Source organism: Staurois parvus, unplaced genomic scaffold (genome assembly GCF_062004578.1).
Source record: "Staurois parvus isolate SC_StPar_1 unplaced genomic scaffold, SC_StPar_1.0 ptg000439l, whole genome shotgun sequence".
Lineage (NCBI taxonomy): Eukaryota > Metazoa > Chordata > Amphibia > Anura > Ranidae > Staurois > Staurois parvus.
Window position 1 is genome coordinate 1568411 of NW_028318235.1, and position 20956 is coordinate 1589366.

The 20956-nt window shown below is 45.4% G+C and overlaps 1 protein-coding gene across 2 annotated transcripts in view; it reads right to left on the bottom strand.

Moving 5' to 3' along the window:
- The window catches only part of LOC149454032 (lysine-specific demethylase 4B-like), a 247291-nt gene that overhangs the window by 142677 nt on the left and 83658 nt on the right, over positions 1-20956 (bottom strand). For both annotated transcript variants that reach the window (XM_089687863.1, XM_089687862.1), the window contains 2 exons: positions 14259-14421; positions 2899-3074 (listed from right to left, as the gene is read on the bottom strand). In XM_089687863.1, coding sequence (XP_089543989.1) covers positions 2899-3074; positions 14259-14399 — 317 coding nt within the window. In that variant the 5' untranslated portion in view covers positions 14400-14421. The remainder of the gene's footprint in view (positions 1-2898; positions 3075-14258; positions 14422-20956) is intronic.

The window sequence follows — 20956 nt, forward strand, 5'->3', positions numbered from 1 at the left end:
GGTTCAAAAGACAATTTCTAAAAGAAAAGAAAATGTGGCAAACGTTTAAACATACATTTAGCAAAATGAATGTCAGAGCAAACACTAAGTTGCCAAAATCAACTGGTAGAATGAAGAGGACCCTGGCATTAAAGGCCAAGTTCACCTTTGCAGCATGTTATACCTGCAGTTAGCATGCACCAAGAATGAAAAGCTGTAAGTTGAAGCAGAACACCCTTAACCTTTAATGTAGGGAAAAAGAGATCCAAACAAAATAGCCCTTTCTTGAGTAATTTAAAGGAAAGCAGGGGAGAGGACCTTCAAAGTAAAACAAAGAAGTGTGGAGTACCGAGTACCAAGTCCCTAAGGCCAAGTGGGGATACACAATAACAAAAAATTTTACATTTAGAAAATGCAACCCCCTTCAAGACCATGCTATTTTTTGCTATTTAGCACTGTGCGGTCATGCAACGCAGTACCCAAATAATTTTTTTTCCCACACAAATAGAGCTTTCTTTTGGTGATACTTCATCACCACTTGGTTTTTTATTTTTATCATATAAACAAAAAAAATTTCTTCATAAAATGTAGGCCACAATATATTCTGCTAGAGTGGATATAAAAAGTCTACACACCCCTGTTAAATTGTCCGGTTTCTATGATGTAAAAAAAAATTAGACAAAGATAAATAATTTCAGAACTTTTTCCACCTTTAATGTGACCTATAAACTGTACAACTCAATTGAAAAACAAAATAAAATCTTTTAATGGGGGAAATAAACATAAAAACCTAAATTAATGTGGTTGCATAAGTGTGCACACCCTCTTATGACTGGGGATGTAGCTGTGTTCAGAATTAAGCAATCACATTCAAAATAATAGGAGTCAGTGCAAACCTGCCATCATTAAAGTGCCTCTGAATAACCCCAAATAAAGTTCAGCTATTCTATTAGGTCTTTGCTGACATTTTCTTAGTTGCATCCTACAGCAAAAGCCATGGTCCACAGAGAGCTTCCAAAGCATCAGAGGGATCTCACTGTTAAAAGGTATCAGTCAGGAGAAGGGTACAAAAGAATTTCCAAGCCATTAGATATACAATGGAACACAGTGAAGACAGTCATCAAGTGGAGAAAATACGGCGTAACAGTGACATTACCAAGAACTGGACGTCCCTCCAAAATTGATGAAAATACAAGAAGTAAACTGGTCTGGGAGGCTGCCAAGAGGCCTACAGCAACATTAAAGGAGCTGCAGGAATATCTGCCAAGAACTGGCTGTTTGCTACATATGACAACAATCTCCCGTATTCTTCATATGTCTGGGCTATGGGGTAGAGTGGCAAGACGGAAGCCATTTCTTACGAAGAAAAACATCCAAGCCCAGCTACATTTTGCAAAAACACATCTGAAGTCTCCCAAAAGCATGTGGGAAAATGTGTTATGGTCTGATGAAACCAAGGTTGAACTTTTTGGCCATAATTCCAAAAGATATGTTTGGCACAAAAACAACACTGCACATCACCAAAAGAACACCATATCCACAGTGAAGCATGGTGGTGGCAGCATCATGCTTTGGGGCTGTTTTTCTTCAGTTGGAGGGGCTGTTTTTCTTCAGTTGAAGCTGGGGCCTTAGGCAAGTTAGAGGGAATTGTGAACAGTTCCAAATGCCAGTCAATATTGGCACAAAACCTTCAGGCTTCTGCTAGAAAGCTGAACATGAAGAGGAATGAGCATGACAACAACCCAAAGTATACATTCAAATGAACAAAGGAATGGCTTCACCAGAAGAAGATAATTAAAGTTTAGGAATGGCCCAGCCAGAGCCCAGACCTGAATCCAATTGTAAATCTGTATGGTGATCTGAAGAGGGCTGTGCACAGGAGATGCCCTCGCAATCTGACAGATTAGGAGTGTTTTTGCAAGGAAGAGTGGGCAATGATGATAGACTCATACCCAAAAAAGACTGAGGGCTGCAATAAAAGATTCTTCAACAAATGTATTCGTTTAATTGTGTACACTCTTATGCAACCAATATTATTTTAGTTTTTTATTTTTACTTCCCTCCACCTAAAATATTTGTTTATTGTTCAACTGAGTTGTACAGTTTATAGGTTACACTAAAGGTGGAAAAAGTTCTGAAATTATTTTTGTCTCATTTTTTTACATCACAGAAACCTGACATTTTAACTGGGGTGTGTAGCTTTTAATATCCACTGTACGCCTTTGGTTAAAAAAAAAAAATCCCAACAAGTGTATATTAAATGGTTTGCGAAAAAGTTAATTTTTTTTTTGTTTTTATGATAGTGCGGCGACCAATCTGACAATATCTGACACACTGAGGAACTAACTGCCACTGACATCGCCAGTGACACTAATACAGTGATAAGTGCTAATATACACTGTCACTGTACTGGCTGGGAAGGGGTTAACATTTAGGGGCAATCAACGGGTTAACGGTGTGCCTAACAATGTTTTTTGTATGTACTATGTGTTTTACTATGCAATGTGCTGCTGTCTGTAGAAATCTCTGTTGTTTACCAACACAGGGCACTCTTATGTCTTTTGGCCAGCCGATCAATGGGTCCTAGCCAATCATTTTTATTGGCTGGCACCAGCTGATCAACCTATGCTGTAGCTAATGACAGCACAGCCGGGTCAGTACATGCGGCCCCTACCTGGAAGTCACAGACCATGTACATGTATGTGATCTGGCACAGGAGAGCCACCGGCCCACAGTATACCTGCATGGGCTGGTCGGCAAGCAGTTAAGCGTCAAAAAAATAAAATTGCCACAGGGGTATAAAAATAAAAAAATGTTCTGGTAATAATTACCCCCCCCCCCCCAAAAAAAAAAAAAAACAAGTGTGCTCTGCTGTAGAAAAAATAAATAAATAAAGAGATCTCCTAGAGAAAGTCTTACTTGTCACTGTTGGCTAATTTACGGTATTCTCCCACAGTAATGGGCTTCTTCTGTATGTTGTACTGCGTAAAAAGGCCAGACTGGCCAGTAACAACCTGTTGGATTGGAGCAGGAATAACCATGTCATCCAGGTCATCATAGGTCCGTCTCGGTCGCCACTCTTTTGGAGGGATAATCTAGTGTAACAAAACCGAGAGTTAGAACAATATTTATGTAAAAATTCTGAGGATTTAACTTTTATTAGTACAAAGTCTGAATGCAGTTAATAAACGTGACGGGAGTGACTTTGGGTGGGAGGCCCATGGAACACAACCCCCTTTTGAGGGGTGGGGAGACCCCCGTCTCAGCTCCCCAGCTCCCTATTATGTGTAAGTCACCCTGTGCCCGTTGGGGGTACAGGGTGAAATGTTCTTATATTGGTGTGGGGGTTGTTCTGCCATGCGGCTGCATTCCATTGTTCTATTGTGTGTCTTGCTTGGGAGCAAACTATTATGGGATGTATTGTTTCCGGCAGCCCTTCCCCCTGATGGGACGGCTTGCTGATGTGTTTCCTGTCTGGGTGTGTATTTCCCCGCCCTGTGAATATATCTTGTATCCATGTTAAAATAAAGCAGTCTATTTCCTGTCTTTCATACAAGTCTGGTGCTGTCTCGTCTTGTATGGCCAGCAGTGGTGTCTGTGAATCTGTGTTCGGACAGGGAAGCGGGAGTATAACAGAAATACCCTAGTGCAGTGGTGGGCAACCTTTTTTTTCAACTGAGCCAAATCTCGCCAAAACCACGATTGAAATTTATTTTGAGAGCCACATTTTTAAAACTGAAAATACATAGGATGGTACACTGTTTTTAGTTTCAATAAGTTTTTATAGTAATTCATCCCCCATATAGTAATTCATCCCCCATATAGTAATTCATCCCCCATATAGTAATTCATCCCCCATAGTAATTCATCCCCCATATAGTAATTCATCCCCCATAGTAATTCATCCCCCATATAGTAATTCATCCCCCATATAGTAATTCATCCCCCATAGTAATTCATCCCCCATATTAATCCATCCCTCATATAGTAGTAGTAAGTAGCAAGTAGTAAGCCAAGTCCTCCCTGTGTCAATTCACTTACCTTTGCTCCGCGCGTTCCTCTCGCCGTGTTCCCGCGCTGTTCCGGTCTTCAGGGCGGACTGTGAGAGGAGCCTAGCTCCTCTCACGTTCGTCACGCTGCCCCGCCTACACACATCCTGACAGCCAATCACTGGCTATCAGGATGTGAGTGGCAGCGAGACTGGCCAATCATTGCATTTGAGCGCGCTGCCCTGGCTGTTTTTTTTTGGATCACGCTGCAGAGTCCCTGCCGCCCGAGAGGAGGGAGGGGAGCAGGCGCCTGGCACACAAGAGCCGCATTAAAGCGTGTAAAGAGCCGCATGTGGCTCGCGAGCTGCGGCTTGCCGACCACTGCCCTAGTGCAGTCTGGGTCTGGTTCCATTACATTGGTGGCAAGCGGTGGGATTGTGCTTCCAAGCTGTGAACACGTCCAAACCACCACCAGGATTCAAGATCAGGAAAGGAGACGTCGGTCACCCCAGTGGAGATCAGAGTTCACAGGGCTGCTGCAGACTGTTCTTGCAACAAACCCCAGGACTGTGTCTACGGATCAGTACCTGGAGCTCAGGTAGCGGATTTGGAAGGTGCTTTGAAGAGGAGCCCTCCAGGTTGCTGGTATGAACAAGGGCAAGCGCTATCCAACCCCAGGGGAAAGGGCCAGGGACCATCGGAAGTTACAGATGCCATTCCTGGGAGAGCGACCCCAGGAGCAATGGGTGACTGAGTTGGACAGGCTGGTCCAGCAGGAGATAGAGCTGGACAAAAGTTATCAGGCTCTGCAATGGTACACAGGGCAGAAATATTTAGGGGTGTCAACAGAGTGCTCTCCTGAGGGCTATGAATTTGGTGGCCCTGGATTGGTGTGGGAGAGCATTACAGATCTTTTTGTGTTTGGCGATGGAGAACCTACCCTTGAGGACCTGTGAGAAGACAGAGAGGCTATGTTCGGTCTCAAAGTGGTCTCTGAGCTTGAACCAGATTATTATTATTATTATACAGTATTTATAAAGCGCCAATAGTTCGCTCAGCGCTGTACATTACAAAGGGGGACAGAACATGTGACAGAAAAATAACAATACAATGCAAAACATGAGGGGATCGAGGGCCCTGCTCTTTCGAGCTTACAATCTAGGAGGGAGGGGATGGTGGCACAGGAGGAGAAAGCTGTGGGGGATGGAGTGGTTGAAAGAGTGGAGGAGGTCGGCAAGTTAGCAGGGGGTGGGGTAGGCTTCCTTGAAGAGGTGGGTTTTCAGGGTGCGCCTAAAGGAGAGGAGAGTAGGTGATAATCTGATGGGTTGGGGCACGGAGTTCCAGAGGATGGGTGACACCATGGAGAAGTCCTGGAGGCGGGCATGGGAGGAGGAGACCAGGGAACTAGAGAGAAGGAGGTCTTGTGAGGAGCGGAGTGTGCGTGCTGGGTGGTACTTGGATATTAGGTTGGTGATGTAGTTCGGGGCACTATGGTGGATGGCTTTGTACGTCAGTGTTAGGATTTTGAATTTGATCCGTTGCACAATTGGAAGCCAGTGGAGGGATTGGCAGAGGGAGTGGTGGAAACGGAGCGGTTGGAAAGGTGAATGAGTCTGGCAGCCGTATTCAGGATCGAATGAAGCGGGGATAGGCAGCGGCGAGGCAGGCCAGTAAGGAGGGAGTTGCAGTAATCGGGTCGTGATATGATGTGGGAGTAGATGAGCTGTTTAGTGGTTTCAGGGGTTAGGAACGTGTGTATTTTGGCGATGTTGCGGAGGTGGAGTCTGCATGAGTTTGTTAAAGATTGGACTTGGGGCTGGAAGAGTCCAGAATGACACCAAGTACTTTGGCCTGCGAGGCGGGTTTGATGGTGGCGTTGTTGGACATGATGGAGAAGTCAATGGGGGGTGGGGTTCGGGCAGAGGGGAAGACAAGAAACTCGGTTTTGGAGAGGTTCAGTTTAAGGAAGTGGAGCGACATCCAGTCTGATATCTCGCTCAGTAGATGTGTGATTCGGGCGGAGACTGAGGGGGTGAGGTGGGGGGTTGAGAGATAGATTTGTGTATCGTCGGCATATAGGTGGTAGTTGAAGCCGTGAGAGTGTATGAGTTGGCCAAGGGAGGAGGTGTAGATGGAGAAGAGAAGGGGCCCGAGGACGGAGCCTTGAGGGACCCCAACAGAGAGGGGGAGTGAGAGGAAGGTGGTAGCATTATAGGTAACGTTGAAAGAGCGTTGTGACAGGTAGGATGAGAGCCAGGAGAGAGCAGAATCTCTGAGGCCGAGGGAGTGTAGTTTTTTGAGGAGGAGGGGATGGTTGACTGTGTCGAAGGCCGCAGAGAGGTCAAGAAGTAGGAGCACTGAATAGTGGCCATTAGCTTTGGTGGTTAGCAGGTCGTTGGAGAGTTTAAGTAAGGCAGTTTCGGTGGAGTGTAGGGGACGGAAGCTGGACTGTAGGCGATCGAGGAGGTTGTTGTCGTTGAGGTGAGAGCTTAGGCGGGTGTAGACTAGGCGCTCGAGGAGTTTGGATGTGAATGGGAGCAGGGAGATGGGTCTGAGGTTGTTCGGGTCATTGGGGTCCAGGGAGGGCTTTTTAAGTATGGGGGTGATGTGTGCATGCTTCAGAGGGGAGGGGAAAGTGCCGGAGGAGAGGGAGAGATTAAAGATGTGGGTGAGGGAGCATAGGATGGAGGGGGAAGGAGGTTGTAGGAGTTGTGAGGGGATAGGATCGAGGGGGAAGGTGGTGAGGTGGGCATCCGAGAGGACCTTGGAGACTTCCTCAATGAGTGTAAGGTCAAAGGTGCGGAGTGTTGAGAGGGCTTCAGTATGAGGAATGTAGGGTGGGGTGGAAATGGAGGTCAGAGCAGTGGTGGGGCCGTGAGAGAGGGGTGATGAGGGGGTAGCTGAGTGAGGGGGAACGGGGTTGGAGGGAGTTTGAGCAGTGATGAAGTCTCTGCGGGTTATGTCGAGGGAGAGGGGGGATGAGGGGGTAGCTGTGTGAGAGGGGACGGGTTGAGAGGGAGTGTGAGTTGAGGCGATGTCCTTGCGAATTGTGTCAATCTTGTTTTTGAAGTGATTGGCAATCTCAAGGGCGGTGAGTGAGGTGCTGGGTGGAGATCTGGAATACCTGCTGAAGAAAAAACTGCATCTGGAAAGGGTATACAGGCAACTGCTAAAACATGTTTGGCAGCATGCCCAAGAATTGGCAGTGGAAATTCCAGAGACTGGGGATTTGATAGACTTCTCTGCTGAGGAAAAACAACCTGGTAACCCTCCAGCAGAAGAGCTGGCAACAGGGCCAAACATTGCTGAACTCTGCCCGGCACTGGTAACATCTTCTGAGTTCCACGGACAGGAGATGGTGAACCCCTATCCCAAGACACCAGTTCCAGAGACTGGGTATTTGATTGACTTTTCTGCTGAGGTCCTTCCTACCAGCCGGCCCGCCTCCAGCAGAAGAGCTGGCATCAGGGCATGGCGTGGTTGACCTCTACCCACAACAATCAGCCCCGCAGGAGCTACAGGAAGAGGATGCAATCGACACCTGACAACGGCAGCTTGAGCTGATGTCCATGGATGGGACTTCGGTCTCCACTGACACAACCCCAGAAAAGGGTCTGGCATTGGGACAAGAGGATGTCAGCCTTACTTTGCAAACACTGGGGGATGTCCAGCAAGTCAAAGTAGATGAAACTACAGTCCTCACCTGGATACTGCAGGGATGCTGGGCAGTCGGCCCAGATCCCCCACAGCATGATGGAGCCTCCCCAGCCACCCTGTCTTCTCTCCAGCGGCTGAGAGGACTTCAGGGAGAAGGACCAGTCCGTACTTCTCCCTAGCGGCGGGTATGTTCTACGAGAGAGGCAGAGGTTGGCTGGGTGAGTAATGCTTTGTGTGGGACAATTTGTTTGGGGTACTGTGTGGGTGCTGGCATTGGGGGACTGGAAGTACAGACTAACTTCCGAGTCCATCCGTCTGGGATTTACTCCTGCGTTAGTCTCCTGCCTAAAGGGGAGATATGTGATGAGAGTGACTTTGGGTGAGAGGCCCATGGAACACAGCCCCCTTTTGAGGGGTGGGGAGACCCCTATGTCAGCTCCCCAGCTCCCTATTATGTGTAAGTCACCCTGTGCCCGTTAGGGGTACAGGGTGAAATGTTTTTATATTGGTGTGGGGGTTGGTCATTGTTCACTGCCACGTGGTGCATCCCATTGTTCTATTGTGTGTCTTGCTTGGGAGCAAACTATTATGGGATGTAATGTTTCCGGCAGCCCTCCCCCCTGATGGGACGGCTTGCTGATGTGTTTCCTGTCTGGGTGTGTAGTTTCCTGCCCTGTGTATATATCTTGAATCTATGTTAAAATAAAGCAGTCTATTTCCTGTCTTTCATACAAGTCTGGTGCTGTCTTGCCTTGTATGGCCAGCGGTGGTGTCCGTGGATCTTTGTTCGGACAGGGAAGCGGGAGTATAACGGAAATACCCCAGTGCAGTCTGGGTCCAGTTCCGTTACAATAACTGACAATATCCTTTGATTTTAATATCTAGTCATTATATATGTACCCGGAGGAAACTCACGCAGGCACAGGGAGAAAATGCAAACTCCAAGCAGGTGGTGCAGTGGTTAGGATTCGAACCAACGACCCTAGTACTGCCAGGCAGAAGTGCTAACCATTTAGCCACTGTGCTGCCCATTGCATGCATTCCATGTAATAGGAATAAAAGTTATTAAAATTCTTGTTTAAAAGGGACAGTGCAAAAAAAAAAAAAAAAAATGTAAAGTGCCCCTGTTCCCCCATGCTCACAAGTAGTGGTGAACGCATATGTAAACGGTGTTCAAGCACACATGTGAGGTATCGCCACCAATGCCAGAGCAAGAGCAATAATTCTAGCACTAGACCTCCTCTGTAACTTTACACAGATAACCTGCAGAAATTTTGAATGCGTCACTCATGGAGATTTTTAAGTACCATAGTTTGACACCATTCCACGAGTGTGCACAATTTTAAAGCATGACATGTTGGGTGTTTTTTTTTAATCATTGTGTATTTTTAATCAAGTGTATTTTTTTAAAAAAAATATATATTAGTTTTTAAAAACGGTCCGTTTCGGTTTCTGGCCATGTGAATCCTGAATTTTCGGTTTCGACAGCAGAATTTTTGTTTCGGTGCACCACTAATATACACACACTATATTGCCAAAACTATTGGGAAGCCTGCCTTTAAACACACATGAACTTTAATGGCATCCCAGTCTTAGTCCATATGGCTCAATATTGAGTTAGCCCACCCTTTCTAGCTATAACAGCAACAACTCTTCTGGGAAGGCTGTCCACAAGGTTTAGGAGTGTGTCTATGGGAATGTTTGACCATTCTTCCAGAAGCGCATTTGTGAGGCCAGGCACTGATGTCGGACGAAAAGGCCTGGCTTGCAGTCTCCGTTCGAATTCATCCCAAAGATGTTCTATCGGGTTGAGGTAAGGCCAGTCAAGTTACTCCACCCCAAACTCATTCATTCATGTCTTTATGGACCTTTCTTTGTGCAGTGGTGTGCAGTCATGTTGGAACAGAAATGGGACATCCCCAAACTGTTCCCACAAAGTTGGGAGCATGAAATTGTCGAAAATGTTTTTACCAAACTGACACCTTAAGAGTTCCCTACACTGGAACTAAGGGGCAAAGCCCAACCCCTGAAAAAGACAACTCCACACCATAATCCCCCCCTCCACCAAACTTTACACCTGGTACAATGCAGTCAGGCAAGTACCGTTCTCCAGGCAACCGCCAAACCCAGACACGTCCATCAGATTGCCAGACAGAGAATTGTGATTCGTCACTCCAGAGAACAGGTCTCCACTGCTCTAGGGTCTAGTAGCGGTGTGCTTTACACCACTGCATTTGATGCTTTGCATTGCACTTGGTGATGTAAGGCATGGATGCATCTGCTCAGCCAAGGATACCCATTCCATTAAGCTCTCTATGCACAGTTGAAGGCCACATGAAGTTTGGAGGTCTTTAGCTATGGACTCTGGACACAGTTGGTGACTTTTGAGCACCATGCGCTGACCCTGCTCTACTTTGTGGCTGAGTCGCTGTTGTTCCCAGTTGCTTCCACTTTGTCACAATACCGCTAACAGTTGGCCGTGGAATATTTAGTAGCAAGGAAATTTCACGGATGGATTTATTGCACAGGTGGCAACATATCACGGTACCACGCTTGAATTCACTGAGCTCCTGATAGTGACCCATTCTTTCACAAATGTTTGTAGAAGCAGTCTGCATGCCTAGGTGCTTGATTCTATACACTTGTGGCTATGGAGGTGCTTGGAACACCTGAATCCAATGATTTGGAGGGGTGCACCAATACTTTTGGCAATATAGTGTGCGTGTATATATACAGTTGTGTTAAAAATAATAGCAGTGTGTTGAAAAAAGTGATTAAAGCTCAAAATCCTTCTAATAGCTTTTATTTCCATACACACAAATGCATTGGGAACACGACACATTCTATTCCAAATCAAAACATGAAGAAAAATATAAAATTTGTGTTGTTCCTCTAAAAAAATTGAAGAAAAGTCAATATTAGACTGTTCAAAAAAATAGCAGTGTTTGTATTCTTCTTTACAAACTCAAACATTCACTATATAAACTGAAAAATGTTTGAAGATTTTGCTTTCCTTTGAATCACTTAATATTTAGTTGTATAACCATGGTTTCTGAGAACTGCTGTACATCTGTGTTGCATGGAGTCAACCAACTTCTGGCACCTGTGAACAGGTATTCCAGCCCAGGATGATTGGACTACATTCCACAGTTCTTCTCTATTTCTTGGTTTTGCCTCAGAAACTGCATTTTTGATGTCACCCCACAAGTTTTCTATTGGATTAAGATCCGGGGAATGGGCTGGCCACTCCATAACGTCAATCTTGTTGGTCTGGAACCAAGATGTTGCATGTTTACTGGTGTGTTTGGGGTCATTGTCTTGTTGGAACACCCATTTCAAGGGCATTTTCTCTTCAGCATAAGACAGCATGACCTCTTCAAGTATTCTGATGTATTCAAACTGATCCATGATCCCTCATATGCGATAAATAGGCCCAATACCGTAGTATGAGAAACATCCCCATATCATGATGCTTGCACAACCATGCTTCACTGTCTTCACAGTGTACTGTGGCTTGAATTCAGTGTTTGGGGGTTATCTGACAAACTGTCTCCGGCCACTAGACCCAAAAAGAACAATCTTTCTTTCATCAGTCCACAAAATGTTGCGCCATTTCTCTTTAGGCCAGTCAATGTGCTCTTTGGCAAATTGTAACCTCTTCAGCACGTCTTTTTTTCAGTGGGACTTTGCGGGGGCTTCTTGCAGATAGCTTGGCTTCACATAGGCGTCTTCTAATTGTAACAGTACTCACAGGTAACTTTAGACCTTCTTTGGTAGTATGGTAGTTTTTTGCTTTCTTCCACGTCTTTCAGGTTTTGGTTGCCATTTTAAAGCATTTGCGATCATTTTAGCTGAGCAGCCTATAATTTTCTGCACTTCTTTATATGTTTTCCCCTCTCCAATCAACTTTTTAATCAAGGTACGCTGTTCTTCTGAACAATGTCTGGATTTTCCTCAGAATTTCAGAGAGAAATGCACTGTAACCAGCATGTACAACATTTGCTGCCTTCCTTAAATAAGGGCAATAATTGACACCTATTTTCAAAGAATGAATGACCTCACTAATAGAACTCCACACTGCTATTATTTTGAACATGTCCCTTTCAATTTGTGATTCAATTACACAGAATCAGCAGCATGCATGTCATGACTGTTGGGTCTCTATTACTCTACTACACCTGCTAGTAAATTATTTGTCATGTAGAAATATCATTTCTACCGAAAACAGTGATTGATCAGGTTAGTGATGTCTGACTGCTATTATTTTGAACACAACTGTACATACATACACACACACAAAATTGGATAACTCCTGTTATATTGCAAATCTTATCTGTTGAGCATCTCGTTAATGGTGGGCTCCCATAATTCCACCCATATAAAACATCCAAAAACAAATGAAATGAGATCTTCAAGTTGCAAAAATTCTTTTACTTCAAGTGTATCTTCATACAAAAATTTGCACGACTGCGCAGTTTCAAGCATAACACTGTTTTTCATCAAGCTACAATTGTAATGCTAGACATCATAAAATCACCCTGTATAAATAAACACAGGGTGTGGATGCGTAGGTGCATCTCATCTGCAACACTATAGCACCACTCTCATAGTAGGAAATATCTTTGTATAACAAAATGAAAATGAAAAATAAATTCTCATATGTTACAGCATATTATAATCAACACGTTATTCCAAACTACACAAAAACTGAAAAATGAATCAACATCATAAATCCAAACAAAATGATACAAGAAATCCATCATTTCACACCAGCCATTCCATTTCACTTTTCATGGTCTGAAATAAATCATGGACAATCATCGTAAATATAATTATGCTACATTACAAAAATACATACAAATCATAATCCCTATTTAAACTAAAAGGGTGCAAAGAACTGAGTGGATTAATCTACCATACCTCCCTTTGTTTAAATTTAAGAATTCTGTCTCTGCCTCTCCTATCTTTTTTTTTATCTCTTCCAATATCATAAATTTGAAATCAGTATATTTATGATCATATTCCATAAAGTGTTTGGGAACCGGCAAACCTGGCTGTTTAGCATGAATGGAGGAACAATGTTACGATATGCAATCCTTGATTTTTTGTGTTGTTTCTCCAACATAAAATAAAACTACATGGGCACAATAGTGCATACACAACATAAGATGTTTGACATGTATGGAATCCCTTAATTGTACATTTACGACCATTACCAGGATGGACAAAAAATTCCCCCTTTCTCAACAATATACACTGTATGCAGTTAAAACAAGGGTAACACTCATTTCTCTTACTGCCCAAAAAAATACTTATTATTTTAATTTTGTTCTTTCTGAAATCCGAATGTACCAATACATTATTGTTTTATTCCTGCGATAAGCTCTTAAAAAGGTACTTGTTGAAAATAGTCATCAGGATATGACCATTGTAATAAGGGCCAATGTTTTTTTAAGAATTTTAAAAATATCCTCACTATGACTATGGTACTGCTTAGCAAAAGGTAGGTGTTTATTTTGCTGTCTCCTATTTTTGAAATGTGTTCCTTAAAGATTTAAAATCTTTTAAATCAATTTAAGATTGACTGGATTTACTGGATGAACAGACCAACAAACTTCCAACTATGTAACATTCAACTGCGAGCTACTTTGCCTAATATGCACATTAATAATTTTTGTGGCTTTTATCCCTTATGGGATGTGAATTTCCAATTTTGGCTTTATATATTGGGTCATTTCATTGAGTTCCTCTGCCCCAATTTTGTTTATTAATATGTGCTATTAATCTATGGTGAACTATGTCCCGGTTGGACAGTCTATTTTCCAGAGTCTTGGATCCTGCATTGCTGGTTAAGGTGGTTATTCCACTATGTGAAACTCTGATTTATTGACCCTTAATTAATGTTCATTTAAGACGGAAGGTATTACTAATATGTCTATATCCATAGTACGTGTGGCCCGGGCCATTTTACAGCTGATAACGTTATCCATTTTATTCATGTGAATGGAAAATCCTTTGACCTAATAGGTCTATTACCAATTTTTTGTGAAATATAATAAACCTATTGGTTTTATTTATACCGCTGTTGGTTCTCTTTTAAACTTCTGTCCTTTGGGGGTATCTTTTTACCCTCTATTGTTTACTAAATGTGTCTTTTGTTTTTAAAAGTGTTGTATTTTCTACATATTTTTCACAAATGGGTTTAGAACTAAGGATATTGTCGATTATTATATACATAATTATAGAAAGTTTTGTCCTTTAAGCCCATAAGGCCTATTAGGCTTTGTTCCATTGTTACTTAGCCTGACAGATTTTGTTGTAAGCAGATAAAACATTTGTTGAAGTACTTAGAAGCTTCCCAAGCATGACATTTCCTGCAAACAGCAGTGACATCACTGAGCCTCACCCTGGGAAAGTTCAGAATCCCAAATCTTGAGAGAAGAGTGCCCGCCCCCAAACACACACACACACTTTCCCTCGACTGTGTGCAGTAGCGCTGGTGAGTATTTTTAAAATTTTGTTTAAAGGAGCTGCACATTTTTTCTTCTTTTCGGGCTTTATTCCCTTTACTGTCGTCTGGTAATGCTACAAAAAATATATGTATAAAATAACTAATGCTTAATAACTACTTACCTTGGCCAAACCAGCCCTGTGAGCACCCTGGGACTCTATATATGCCATGTATTTCCCAAAGTCCTGAAACTCCTCCCAGGTAGGTCTAAACGTCATAATCTTGCAACTTGAATTCTGTGCTTGTGAAGTTTCTGGCCCCATGGTGACCTTCTCAAGAAAAAAGCTGGAAAAAAAACATAAAACATAATTAGTAGCTAAAGGAAAAGCAGGTTGTTGCAATATATTCACTTTTTGCCTTTCCACATCAACAAAGTAAACTTTAAAGTAAATCTATTTGTAACATTACTAGTCTGCATGAATGTTCACTTTACTGAACATGCAAGTATGGAACATTTATCTGACACTAGCTTCATTTTAAATGTGGTTATAGGGAACAGCTGCACATCATTTCTCAGTGCAGGTTACCAGATAGTGAGAACAATGCAACATGTTGTAAAATGTGTTTCAGCATGGCAGCCTGTAGTCTTTATTGAAAGAGCGTGCAAGAGGGTGACAATACAGGAAAACCATTTTCTACTTAGAACCGATAAACATTACTTTAGTCACCTCAATACCAACATGGTACACCCCCTACTTTTCCAGGCCATTTTTCAGATTTTAGAGCTGTGATAGTCTTGGTAAAATCTTGTGAACACATGTACCGAAGACCATGTTGCAGCTTTGCAGACCTGAGCCACTGACACCTGATTATTATTATTATTATACAGTATTTATAAAGCGCCAATAGTTCACTCAGCGCTGTACATTACAAAGGGGGACAGAACATGTGACAGAACAATACCAATACAATGCAAAACATGAGGGGATCGAGGGCCCTGCTCTTTCGAGCTTACAATCTAGGAGGGAGGGGATGATGACAACTAACACCAGACGCTCCCACACTCCTGGTAGAGTGCATTTTTAACTGAAACGGAGGAACCTTATCCTTCAAGCCATAGGCTTGAGCGATTAACTGGCAGATCTAATGTGAATTAGCTGCCTTAGATGCCGCCTGATCTTTCCTAGTCCTTCTGGCAGAACGAACAATCAAGTCTGCCTGCCTGATCTGTGCAGATAGACTTAAATTCTGACAGCCTGAAACACACCCAAAATGTGAAGAGCAAAATAGAAACCTATGACATCCAAATCATAAAGTACATCCTCCTGCATGCCAGGTTCTTACCTTCAACAAAGAAGAGATAACCAGCCCAGAGACACCCCAATTTTTCAGCACCTGGACTTCAATAGCCAGGCCATTCACTGAGTAGTTGCAACACTGGTCCCTGAGACAGAAGGTCTGGCTTGACCGAAAATGCTCAAGGGCCGTCAAACTGCCAAGTACACGAAGTCCACCTTGTGGTTGAACCTGAATGTCAGAATATGACTCACCTTCTCTTGGGCAGCCTGACCCTAGTGCCACCCTACTCATTGATACATGCCACCAATGTGGCATGGTCAAACTGAACTTTTACTGTAAGACCCCGCAACCAGTTTGTCCAGTGATCCACTGCAAACCGAACAGTCCAAAAGTCCAGAGTATTGGTGTCAGGGACCATCGCGACGCATGGGTCTACACATGCGTAGGCGTCTGTCAAGACGTGCAGGTAGCAGGGCACTAGGACCCAGGCGCACCCGGCGTCTTGACAGTACTAGGCAGGCACTGGGACCTAGGCGGCGCCTGTCAGGTGCAGGGCAGGCTACTTAAGCCAGCCCTGCACAGACACTTGTTGCCGAATGGTCTTTTGTATCCTGTTGCCTGTGTTGTGAGTACTCTGATCTGGATTGTCTGACCTTGTTGCCTTCTCCTGTCCTGACCCCTTGGCTTGCCTGACTCTGCTCCTGGATGTTCCCTTATAGATCTGATCTTTTGGTATTGACCCTGCGTGTGACCCGACTATCCTTTGCCTATCGTCTTGTACCTCACCGACCCGCTAGTTACCGACCCGGCTTGTTTGACTCTGACTTTGCTCATCCGTCCATCCATCCCTCAGGGATCCCTGGGCTCCCTCACATCAGACTCTTAACCCGCTGGAGCCCTTGGCAGACTCCTCTACCTCTGGTAGAGATACCTAGCAGCTGCGACCTGGTCCCGGAGCGCTCCAAGTCCATCCCCACCATCAGGGGCCCTGGTGAACAAGTGCTCCGGTACTTAGACTCCGCACTCTGGAGAGGCTCTATCAAGGGACTGATAGAGGTACTGTCAGGCGGTCCGTTACAGTACCATTCGGCCATGACTGAGTCTGGAGGGGGGCCTTCTCCCATAGAAGAGATTTGTCGACATTTGTCCGCCCTAACCCAGGCAGTAACTGCCCTCCAGGAAAAATGCTCCCGGTTAGAAAATCGGTTTGACACCATGACCATGTCCGAGGCTCCTCCTCAGAGCCAGGCCTCAACTGTTAGCCCTGAGGTAGCCTCTGGATCTCCCATAGGGGCTGCGGTTGCAGCTTTACCAGCCGAACCTCGTGTTCCCATGCCTGAACGTTTTCGGGGAGATCGTGCACGGTTTAGGTCCTTCAAAAACGCATGTCTGCTGTATTTTGACCTGCAACCTTGTACCTTCACCACTGAGTCGGTTAAAGTAGGATTCGTGATTTCCCTACTACAAGACAAACCCCAGGACTGGGCCCATAGATTAAGGGTCAGGCCAGGGTCAAGGAGTCAAATGGGCACCTCCCAGGGGCACAGGTCATCTCACCCCTACCGATGTTCCATCAGCCGTTCCTGTGGATACTTCAGAGCCCATGCAACTGGGATTGGCTCGGCAAGCCCTCACCCCAGAGGAGCGCCAGAGAAGACGCACCAGGAACCTCTGTTTCTACTGTGGAGGAACTGGACATGTCGTGCGGAACTGCCCGGTGAAGGCACGTAAGTCGAGAACTACAGTTCCCTTTTGTTCCCTGGGTAATATGAATCAATCCAGTTACTTAGCAGTACCCTTCTTTTTTCAGCTTCCGGAAAGAACCGTGGAGACCACTGCAATCATTAACTCGGGGGCCTGCAGTTGTTTTTTGGACATTGATTTTGCCCGTCAGCAGGAAATACCTTTACAGGCCAGGAAATGGGGACTTAATTTGTTCCTGGCTGACGGTTCCCAGATTAAATCGGGTTTGGTTGACCAAGAAACTCCCCCTATACTCACCACCATAATGGGCCTTCACCAGGAGTTATGTTTTGACGCTATCACGTCACCCCTTTTCCCAGTGATCTTGCGGCTTCCGTGGCTACAAGCCCACAACCCTCAGATCAACTGGGAAACCGGGTCCCTCAGTTTTCCCTCGGCCTATTGTCGGGAAAACTGTCATGCCTCCGGGCCCCCCAAATCCTCCTATGTGCAGAGGAGGATTCCAGCTTGAGACAGGTTGTTCCAGTGGTATACCATGATTACTTGGATGTATTTAGCAAACGTGGGGACGACACTTTGCCCCCTCATCGACCATATGACTGTCCCATTGACTTACTGCCTGGATCCGAGATCCCTTTTGGTCGCATATTCCCGTTATCTGAGGTGGAGTTGGGGGTACTGAAAGAGTATATTGAAGAGAATCTCCAGAAGAAATTTATTCGTCCTTCCACTTTACCGGCAGGGGCGGGTATTTTCTTCGTGGAGAAGAAAGATAAGACTTTAAGGCCTTGTGTTGATTATCGGGAACTGAATCGGGTTACAATTAAAAACCGTTACCCTCTACCACTGGTCCCCGAACGTTTTCAAAGCCTAAGGGCAGCGGTTTGCTTCACTAAGTTGGATCTCCGTGGGGCTTACAACTTGGTACGCATCCGAGAAGGGGACGAGTGGAAGACGGCCTTCCGTACTCGGTTTGGCCACTTTGAGTATTTGGTCATGCCTTTTGTGCTCTGCAATGCTCCGGCCACCTTCCAGCATTTTGTGAACGATATCTTTAGGGACTTTCTGGACATTTTTGTCATTGTTTACCTGGATGACATTTTGATATTTTCACCATCCCTAGACACCCATAGAGTCCATGTGATTAAGGTTCTGGAGCGGTTGCGCCTACACGGCCTATATGCCAAGGCTGATAAATGTAGCTTTGAGCAACAGAGCATTTCCTTTCTGGGGTTGATCATCTCCACTGCGGGGATCGCAATGGATCCCCAAAAGGTCTCGGCAATCCTTGAATGGCCGATCCCAACCGATAAAAAAGGCATTCAACAGTTTATTGGGTTCGCCAACTTCTACATGAAGTTTATTAGGAATTTTTCAGGTCTGGTCTCCCCTATCACGCAGTTGACTAAGTCAGGGACCCGCTTCAAATGGACATCAGAAGCTCAGGAAGCATTCGAGACCCTGAAACGACTGTTTACCACCGCCCCCATTCTGGGTCACCCAGACACTGCACTAACTTATGTGCTAGAGGTGGATGCATCCGAGAACGCGGTGGGATCAATTTTATCCCAGAGGGAAGGACCAAAAGAATTGTTGCACCCAGTGGCATTATTCTCCAGGAAACTCACTCCGGCAGAACACAACTATGACATCGGGGATCGAGAACTATTGGCCATCAAAACTGCCCTGGAGAAGTGGAGATACCTGCTGGAAGGAGCGGCCCACCCAATTTTGATTTTTACTGACCATAAGAACCTCGAATACCTGAGAACAGCTAAACGCTTAAGGCCACGCCAAGCCAGGTGGGCTCTTTTCTTCTCACGTTTTTCCTTCCACATCACCTACAGGCCGGGTTCAAAGAACACAAAGCCAGATGCCCTTTCGCGCATGTCTGAGGATCCCAAGGAAGAACTCAGGCCGGATACCATTCTGTCATCAGGAAACCTTTTGGCCCTCCAAACGGAGCTGTGTGCTAAGCTGCAAGACGCATCTGGTACTTGCCCCCCTCTACCAGGAATACCACTCTCCCTCGAAGGAGGATTGTTACGAAAGGAGGGATTGATTGTGGTACCGGAAGATGTGCTGACGCAGGTGTTAGGGCACTGACACGATCACCCAATGGCTGGGCACTTTGGAGTGGCAAAAACGCTGGAGCTGCTTAAACGCACCTTCTGGTGGCCTGACATGAACAAGGATTGCAATTGCTACGTAAAGTCTTGTGTGATTTGCCAGAGGAATAAGCCAACCAGAAATAAGGCTTGGGGGCTGCTACGCCCACTACCCATTCCTGCTCGATGCTGGCAGATGATAGCAATGGATTTTATAGTGGAACTACCCCCGTCCCAGGACCATACAGCAATCTTCGTTATTGTGGACCGTCTGTCAAAGATGGCCCATTTTGTGCCCCTGAAAAGGTACCCCATCAGCTGAAGAGACCGCTCGGATTTTCATCAAAGAAGTGGTCAGATTACATGGGGTTCCAGAAGATGTAGTGTCTGACCGGGGGGTACAATTTACCTCTACGTTTTGGAGAGCCCTATGCAAGGCTCTGGGCATTAAGCTCTCACTTTCCTCCGCCTTTCATCCACAAACCAACGGACAGACGGAAAGAACCAACCAGACGTTGGAACAGTACCTGAGGTGTTACAGATCGTTTTTACAGAATGACTGGCTGACCCTCTTGCCCTTAGCAGAATTTGCTTTCAATAATGCAAACCACTCCGCCACAGGGCAATCGAAATTTTTTGCGAATTACGGATTCCACCCCACATTCATGCCTGATCTGGTTGTTGAAAGCACGGTTCCAGCTACCCAAAGCATGACGATTTTTTCTCAGATAACAACAATCTGTTGCAGGAGGCCATGGCTAAAGCCCAGGAAGACAACAAAGAGGTGTTTGACAAGAAGCAAAGGGGGGAATTGGTGCTGCAGCCAGGAGATAAGGTCTGTGTCAGGGCAGGGCTGAGGAACAGACAGGTAGGCCTAGTGGCAGGGTAACGCACTGGCTGACGGCAACCACCACCAACAGACCGAAGTCCCTCAGGGCGCGGAGTCTAAGTCCCAGGCTGCCCTTCACCAGGGCCCCTGATGGTGGGGATGGACTTGACGCAGCCAGGAACCAGGTCGCGGCCCCCGAGACACCCCGGCTGCGGTAATGGCCGCCGCCAATGGCGTGTAGCTGGTGAGAATGACAATAACGTAGTCAGGCAAGCCGGGTCAACAACAACGGGACAAAACGGTACAGAACAGTAGACAGAGAATAACAGGCCACGGGCCGGGTTCAGCAACGGAAGGTCAGATCAAAGGAAACCACAGAGAATGGTCTAGTCACAAGCCGAGTCAAATACCAGAAGAGTCACGAGCGTATACACAGAGCTGTAGCAAGACAAAGACACAAGACACAAGTGCAAAGAGCATGTGCGGATCACAGGCTTATATGTACTCAGCCACACCCCTCTGGGGGATGGACCTCAGAGACCTGAAGGCATAAAAGATTCCCACCATGCTCAGCAGAAATCCAAGATGGATGCCAGCACATGGAGTAACATAACCTCTGGGAAAAGGTAGGACCTTGACAGTCTGGCTGGCAACAACTAACCTAAAATTACATTGTCCGTCAAAAAAGCTAGGACCAAAATGTTTAGGCCCCTTCCAGGTTAAACGCATGATCAACGAGGTGGCTTATGAGCTTGCCCTTCCGGAGACCTTTAAGATCAATCCAGTGTTTCATGTCTCATTGCTGAAACCAGTGGTCGCAGACCCATTTCCGGACCGGGAATCCAGGCCCCCTGAGGCTATTACAGTGGAGGGACAGGAAGAATCTGAGGTGGAAGCAATTCTGAACTGTCGTAGGAGGGGGGGCCAGACCCAGGTTTTG